This window comes from Amblyomma maculatum, chromosome 5 (genome assembly GCF_055883805.1).
Source record: "Amblyomma maculatum isolate TAMU_Amacu chromosome 5, ASM5588380v1, whole genome shotgun sequence".
In the NCBI taxonomy this organism is placed as follows: Eukaryota; Metazoa; Arthropoda; class Arachnida; order Ixodida; family Ixodidae; genus Amblyomma; species Amblyomma maculatum.
Window position 1 is genome coordinate 82,193,611 of NC_139348.1, and position 8,299 is coordinate 82,201,909.

Below are 8,299 nucleotides of genomic sequence, written 5' to 3' on the forward strand. Positions count from 1 at the left end.
CACTTTCCAGTCTTTCGAAACAATCATCACAGTTAAAAGCTTCGAAAACCCAAATGACGCCTTCAGTTACCGCTTTTAAGTGATACATTCGATAATGGCTATCAAGCTGTCGAATAGTGTTCTCATATGTACTCCACTTAGTGTTCCAGTGTTGTATTTCCAGTATGTAGGACAATTTCTTGAAATCAACATGTACATTTCCAGCTTATTTGTATTTCCACACCGTCGGTTACTGCGATAAGTATCTTTCTCTGGCTGTGATGGGTAGTAGGCGTTTTGTGACATGCACCAAGGCCTTTTTTCTATTTCGCCGGACAGCGTCAATAGATTCGCCTAGAACGCCTTCACTGACAGGAAATCATACATACGGATATGCTTTGTGGCATAACACCAGCAGCAAAAAGCGGCTGGTACAATGAAACAAGGACATTTACATTTAACTGAAGCAGTGAAACAATTGTCTGCCTAAAATAATTTTTCCACTGGATCACCTTTTGCACTGCAGCCATAATTGTAATTTTCGGTCTCTTAATGATTACAGTATTTAATGTAAAGTGACATTCTCCAGGACATACGAAACCGCTAACACCTCCCGGATTATTACCAATTGTAGCAAAGGCTTGAAACGAATTCCGCAGCCACTATCTAGGAGGATCGTGCTTGCCGTCGAGAGCACAAAACTACCAGAGTCACTATTGACAGAAAGCCGTAACTGCTATATCAATACGGGTCGAATAATAGTATCCTCATGATGCTGCTTGTGCTTTTCTTACTAAAGCCGAATTACTACAGCTTGTGCTTTTCATGATTCGAGTCTTAAATGTGATGTGGTGACATGAGTCATTCTTGATTTAGGTCGAAGAAATTGCTCAGAGGATTAATGCAACACTCGTGAAATCAATTCGTAATATGGCCACAATTCAGAACAGCACGAAAGATTCGTTACTAAAGAAGGTAAGAAAATACAGTTCTTGTTTTCAATATTGAGTGTCTGTATATGAAAATAATTGTTTATTTAAATTTTTCTTTTCATGTTGAGGAATATAATACAGTCCTTGTTTACGATTATCAAATATTGTGTACGAAGAAAGTCGATCGAACTATTTTGGCATTTATAGAAAGAATCTGCTCAATATTTTCCGCAGGAAGCAGTGTGTACAAAATATATTTATATTATCCCCTGATAGTCACTGACAGCGAAGCTCACGCAAGAAGACAAGAAACGTCTAGGAATTGTTTATTTATAAAACGCTGAGTATATTTTCGTTCTTGCAGTTCTGGTAGTGTAAAATTTATGGACTGTAACGCGTACAGTTTCATCGTTTGTGAGCAGGTTTCCAGTTGCTTTTAAAATGTCACACTCCTCTCTTTCATCTTGTTTATATAAATATAGTTACCTATATAACCAAGCTGTACCTGTCTTAAGCCTATTACAATAATTTTGGCAAACCCTGCCCTCGGTATTCAGTTTTACATGCTACACTGAATTCTCAAGGGCCACATATTTGCTCTCATAATAAAATTGGAATAGGAACATCACCTCTTCTCCCAGTGGTTATTTTAAGCAGAAAATGGTGCAAGAAAATCGTATGTATAAAAGAAATTATTTACCAATAAAAACTAGTAATGAGCGACAGGCCTCATGTTAACTTAGGCTCTCACAAACCAAATAGTGTTCCGTATAGAAAGGTCGTTTACCACATAAGCATAAAGAAAGGGACGCAGTATTTTGAGAACAGTTACGAAATTCTAGATGCTAAAATATTAATCACTGAATGTGCGTTTACATAGGCATCGGCTTTACTTTATTGTATTTTATTGAGCACCTCTACCCTTCGGCAGAACAGACCTAAATATGAAAATGCAGGTTAGTGGCACTATATACACCAATAACTCTCGGTGGTGGGGCCCATATCATCAAGCTCTTTCATCAGGTTGCCAGTTAGTGTGATAATCGTGGCTTCGAAGTTGCAGCTTGCGTGGCGCCGGAAGCCCAGGGCAGTTGTGAACGAATGATCAAACATCGCCAGCGTAGCGGAAAATGGGAAGAAATGGCAGTTCAGGAAAGCAGTCTACGAGGTCTATCAGAATTTGATCGCAAATGTCAACATAGCATCCACGTGGAATCTCCTTGTCGCAACCTACTGAAGGCAAATCAGACCGCCGGGAAGGTTGGTGCTCACGATTGAAATTAGAGCACACGTTAAGCCGTGGAGGAATTTCACTGCAGGCACTACAGAGACTTCTGGAGACAGCGTCAACACAACCAGAGGTTTTTTCGCTCCGATGGAGATGACAAATTGTCAGGTTATCTAAACAGATGCTCAGTGTGGGAGCCCACTCCACACGCACAGGGCACGGAAATGCTTGAACTATAGCAATGTCGTTAGTGATGTTTAGACAGGGCACGGAAATGCTTGAACTACAGCGATGTCGTTAGTAATGTTTAGTTTTATTTTCTTGCTACCTTTTTACTACAGTGTCAAAGGAGAACGCAGATGGCACAGGGTGGCAATCAAATTCGCAGCAGGCTCTTTTTTAGTTTCATTCGTGACTTAGAAAGAGTGATTTTTCAAATATCGCAATACGTGCCAATTTTCAACAAGACGGTATCAAGTGAATTTTTCAACAAGATATTTGTTTATTTGCAATACTGTCAGTCTCTAGTTGAGACCATAGCATGTGGGCATTACATTCATAATATCGGAAAAATGATAATGAAAAAATAAAGCAGCTGTACAAAAATACAGTATTAGGCAATTCATAAAGCACAAAACACTGAAAATTTGTTATCAAATTCGAGCAAGCAACTCACAGATAAAGAACACATACAATTTCAAAAACGCAGCAATGGGATCACAGGCTGTCGGCTGCGTTAAACAAGCGCACCAAAAAAAAAGCGAAATTTCTAACCAAATAATTTCAGCTCACATCGTGGCCTTTAGTTTTGAACAAAAACATGAAAATGAATAAAATATGTTTTCCATATGCTCAGATGTAGGCTACAGGACATAGTGGTCAGCCAGTTCAGCAAGCGAAGCATTCAAGCATCCATCAAAAAATCAGGCACGCTCACGCTCGACCATGCAGGTTGTGTTAGTTCCGAAGGCAAATGTAGTAATAAAATACACTTGAACTTTACTATCGTGAAGTTGAAATAGTAAATAATAGCAACCTATATACTGTTTTTTCAGTTGCAAGCGATCACAACCAAGTTTGGGTATTCAGACATTTTATTTAACATGACATTGCTTGAAGACCTTTATTCGCAGGTGAGTATCTCATATCACTATGTTGACTCTTCCCTAATTGTTAGGTACATTAAACAAACTGTCTCGTTATTTACTGCAGATAAAAAGAATGGTTCTCAAACACCATTGGAAGTTTCTTGTGATGTGCAAGGGTAGCTAAACATACCGCACTAAAATTATGAGACGCTGATGGTTACGGCGGGTCAAAACACGCCTGCTGCCCATGTGAAGCATATCGTATTTCAGGACCGGTTTCACTCCGCCTTCCTTATTTTGCTTCGCGTAAGGCCATAGTTTCTTTCGCTTATCTCGAACATGAGGAGAAAGGTGTTCGCATATTGCAACGCTCGGTCTCTTCAACTTGTATGCTCTTGAAAACAGAGCTGAAAGGAGAGCCTGGCGTGCTTTAAAAGACCTAAAACGTACTGTCGTGAGCAAAAGTGGTATAAAACACTCAGCCGGCGACTGAGTTCAGGAAAACTGCATCGAAATTCTATCTAGCTACAGTGACACCTATAGAGACAGCTACACATACATGCTGATAAAATGAGAATCGCCAATATCCTTTCAATTCGTGATAGCTGTTACTAAATGGCGTTGCAATACAGTTTTCGTGAGATTCGCCACCGGTGGAGTGTTGTATACAACGTTTGCTAACGACGATAGGCCGATTTTTGCTTCAGTTTGTGGACCGAGCCTGTGAGCACGTTCGACAGATACCGAAGATAATTCAACCTTCGTAGTACACTGATCTCTTATGAGCTACTGGGACTTGGCTGCCGTCATATTGGGATCAGAATAAATTAGGCCGTAAAAAATCAGATTAAAACCCCTTTTACTGTTGTGAAAGTCTATTTTTTTATCGATTCCTATCAGCATTTTATGATTGTGTCGCTGCTGATCTTCAACGCTAGTTAGGGCTACTTCGATGGTATCAATCTTCTGCAGCTTCATTTCTAAGGAAAGAAGCCGAGCTATCATGCCAATCACGTCTACGGTTGGCTGCGATAACTTGGAAAGTATTGCACTTTGACCTTTCAGTGACTCGTGGAATTGTTCAGTTGATGCACCTAGGTTAGGCTCAACATCTCCAACACAGAGCAGAAAAATTGACAAGTAAAATACCTGTCTACACAAAAGCGAAAAATGTCTCTTGACTCGCACATAATTCTCCCGCGTGAAACCGCGTCGTTGACAGTCAAACGTCAGATAGAGCACATGGGATGGAAGCTGCCAAACGTAGTGGGACGTTTTCAAAGGCAGAACAAAAACCAACTTGCGTGAGCAGTAGAAGACTTGTAAAGTTCACTGCCATCTCGCAGGCTCCATGCCCCGTCGTCACAGAGAACTCCTACGATGATTTTGTAGCCGACACCAGGCTGCGTCGACGTCAACTTGACAACGTTCCCAGCTTGGAATTTGGAATACTCAGCCGAAGATGCAGAATTTCGGTCGACCAGGTCGATCGATCTATCTATCTATCTATCTATCTATCTATCTATCTATCTATCTATCTATCTATCTATCTATCTATCTATCTATCTATCTATCTATCTATCTATCTATCTATCTATCTATCTATCTATCTATCTATCTATCTATCTATCTATCTATCTATCTATCTATCTATCTATCTATCTATCTATCTATCTATCTATCTATCTATCTATCTATCTATCTATCTATCTATCTATCTATCTATCTATCTATCTATCTATCTATCTATCTATCTATCTATCTATCTATCTATCTATCTATCTATCTATCTATCTATCTATCTATCTATCTATCTATCTATCTATCTATCTATCTATCTATCTATCTATCTATCTATCTATCTATCTATCTATCTATCTATCTATCTATCTATCTATCTATCTATCTATCTATCTATCTATCTATCTATCTATCTATCTATCTATCTATCTATCTATCTATCTATCTATCTATCTATCTATCTATCTATCTATCTATCTATCTATCTATCTATCTATCTATCTATCTATCTATCTATCTATCTATCTATCTATCTATCTATCTATCTATTGTGATGGCCTAGGCGATGACGAAGTGAACAGTGATTGAGCGAAGAGAACAGGACGATGAAGACAGACTAAAGCTGTGCGTTCGAAAGAACGGCCGCGTCTCTGCTTGTTCTCCGTCACTATGGCGCAGTCGACGAACGTCGGGCCCGACCCGGACCTCCACGACCCGCCTCTCCTCCTTCGAAGCAGCCGGGCAGTCAAACGGCCGGCTCACTCGGCGCCTGGGACCCCTATTCCACCCGAGAACGGCGTCAATGCCTCCTAGGCGGACTCGGCTCTGGCGGCCCTCCTTTCCGAAGTGCTCTCCAACCTCCGGGAGGTTTCCGCCACTTTCGCCGCAGCGCTTGGCCGCGTCTCGATGTCCTCTGGGTACCCAATACCACCGGTACCGCTTCCGGAGTTCCGTGGCTTCTCTGATGACGCCAAAGCATGGGTTGAACCTGTCGACGCTGCTGCCCGGCGTTCCGCCTGGTCTACAGCCATTTCCGTGGTGCCGCCCGCGCCTGGAACCAGTACGAATGCCGCTGCTACACTACTTGGACGGCCTGGACCTCCGCCCTTCTTGCTGCGTTTAGACCCTTGGCCAGGGCGCACGACGCCAAATTCACGACGATGAGAGCGCAGCGCCAGGCTCCAGGTGAAGATGTCGCACTTTACATTTATTATAAGGTCCACCTTCTTCAGGCCTGCAACATCGAGTGGCCCGCGTCCGCAGCCAAACAGTACATTGTCGACAGGCTTCACGATGCCACCCACGCATCGATTATGTCTACACTGGACACTGACAGCCTTTCCGTCTTTGTCTACCGAGCGGCCTCCTTGCACGACACCGCCAGACGTCGCGGGATCCTTGCTGCCGCCGGGACATCTGCCGCAGCACAACAGCAACGCCGCGGTTGCTGACAACAGGGCCACATGTACAAGGATTGTCCTCATGCTGCCCGCCTACGCATACAATTCCAGAACCACCCTCTTCCCTTTCTGCCGGTTCACGTTGACGGCATCGGCGAGTTGACCGCACTGATTGACACCGGCGCTCAGCGAACGGCATTACTTCAACGTCATGCACCGGGCCCGATGAGTCAATGAACCTCGTCTCCTCTGCAAGGCTTGGGGGGAAGCGCTGTTCCCGTCGGTGCAGTCGATATCTGCGATATCGACTGAGGCTGTCAGTAAGGTCCTGGTGGCCATCCCTGTGTTTGCAGACTTGCCTGCTGATCTCATATTGGGCGCAGACTACCTCATGTCCGGGGACGTGGCTCTGTCCCTCGAAAACGGTAATGTGCAGCTCCGCTCCTGCCGTACCGCCTCTAGCCTACCCGTTGACGAGCATCCTAAAAGCGAGGTTAACCGCATTCAACACCAACAAGAAGCGGTGGAGCACCCAAAGAAAGCCTTTGTTTCCCGAGAGCGGATGAGTGGAACTGTGAAATGGTTTAACGTGGTAGGCGGATACGGCTTCATCAACCGAACTGACACTGGGGAGAACATTTTTGTCCACCACACCGCGTTACACCACTCCCTTAAACTCAGCCACATCCGGAAAGGGCAGCAAGTTGAATGTGAAATAATTACAGGAGAAAAAGGCCTCACTGCGGCCAATGTCAGTGTGCTAGATGTGAAGTCCGCGCGGAAATGTCGCGAGTTCGTTGGGAAGGTAGGAGCCCACACCTACCGGCGTACTCAGGGAAGCTGTGCACGGCACGGTGCTTCCGGTGGAAACGATGGTAGCAGTATCAAGTATTGTGGTGAAGTTTCTTCAATTATTGTCACCACTGCGGATGCCTCACGAAGTTAGTTCCAGATCAGGGAGAAACATCGAATAGTGCGCAAAGAGAATAAGTCAACAGCAAATAACTGGCATTGGAGAAACATTCAGGAGCATGACTAATATCAAGGCCTCTGCAGAACGCCCAAGTGGCAACTGTCCAAAGCGTCCTGCACAGAACTGATTTATTTATAGGAAGGGAAAGGCGCGGTAACTGTCTCACTTGTTTTTCTGTGGACACCGCAACCGCACCGTAAGGGAAGGGAGGAAGATGGGAGTGAAAGTGGAAAGAGAGAAAGAGGAGCCGTAATGGAGGGCTTCGGAGTAATTTCGACCACCTGGGGATGTGCAAAGTGCCAATCGCTGATCCAGACAATAAGCCAATTAAGGACAAACGCAGTCGTGGCCGAGTGTGATGGCGTAGGCAATGACGAAGTGAACAGTGATTGAGCGAAGAGAAGACGATGAAGACAGAATAAAGCTGGGCGTTCGAAAGAACGGCCGCGTCTCTGCTTGTCCTCCGTCACAATATATATATATATATATATATATAAGCGGCTTCACAACATAATCTTGCATAAAGCAATAAATCTTCATAAAAAAGGGTAACAGTGAGGAAAGTAGTCAAAGCAGCACTTCATGCTTCGGTAATGTCGAATTCGATGATGACGCTAATTTATTGGTATCCCTGTTGACGACTTGAATGGATTGAACAATATCCTAGACAAGAAACGAAAAACAGAAGGCCTACAATAATACGCATAAAATAATACAACCATCTAGGAAGGAACGGGCATTATTTTGCAAGATGCTAGAAGTGGCTAAGGAGCACCTTTTCCTTGGACAGATAGGGACCTCAGATTCGCCCCACAAAAAGGAATACCAAGCAGTGTCAGTCAAATGAGCCGAATTCGGCAAATACCTAGGTCAGGGATGACAGCTTTCCTGCACCTTCAAGAGGAAAGTATATAACACGTACATAATACTTGTACTCACCTGTGCGGTGGAAAAAGGCTTGATAACTAAACGGGTTTAAAAGCATTGCGGACAATTGGAAAAGGTATGGAGCGAAAAATGCTTGGTGTAATGTTAACTTTTAGTAATCTTCGAAATTCTCAGTTGATGAATGCGAAAGCTATAATTTCGCCGAAATGAAGACAAAATAGTCGAATGCAGGGCAATGCGATGAGAGTGCAAGATAACTATTTGTCGTTAAGGGTACCTAATTATGTTCC

At 43.5% G+C, this 8,299-nt stretch overlaps 1 protein-coding gene across 1 annotated transcript in view; it reads left to right on the forward strand.

Annotated features, from left to right (window-relative positions):
• The window catches only part of LOC146188596 (uncharacterized), a 116,439-nt gene extending 110,878 nt beyond the window's left edge, over positions 1–5,561 (forward strand). Inside the window, exon 7 of the mRNA XM_084605086.1 lies at positions 5,427–5,561. Within this exon, the coding sequence (XP_084461212.1) occupies positions 5,427–5,561 (135 nt within the window). The remainder of the gene's footprint in view (positions 1–5,426) is intronic.
• The last annotated feature ends 2,738 nt before the right edge of the window (positions 5,562–8,299 follow it).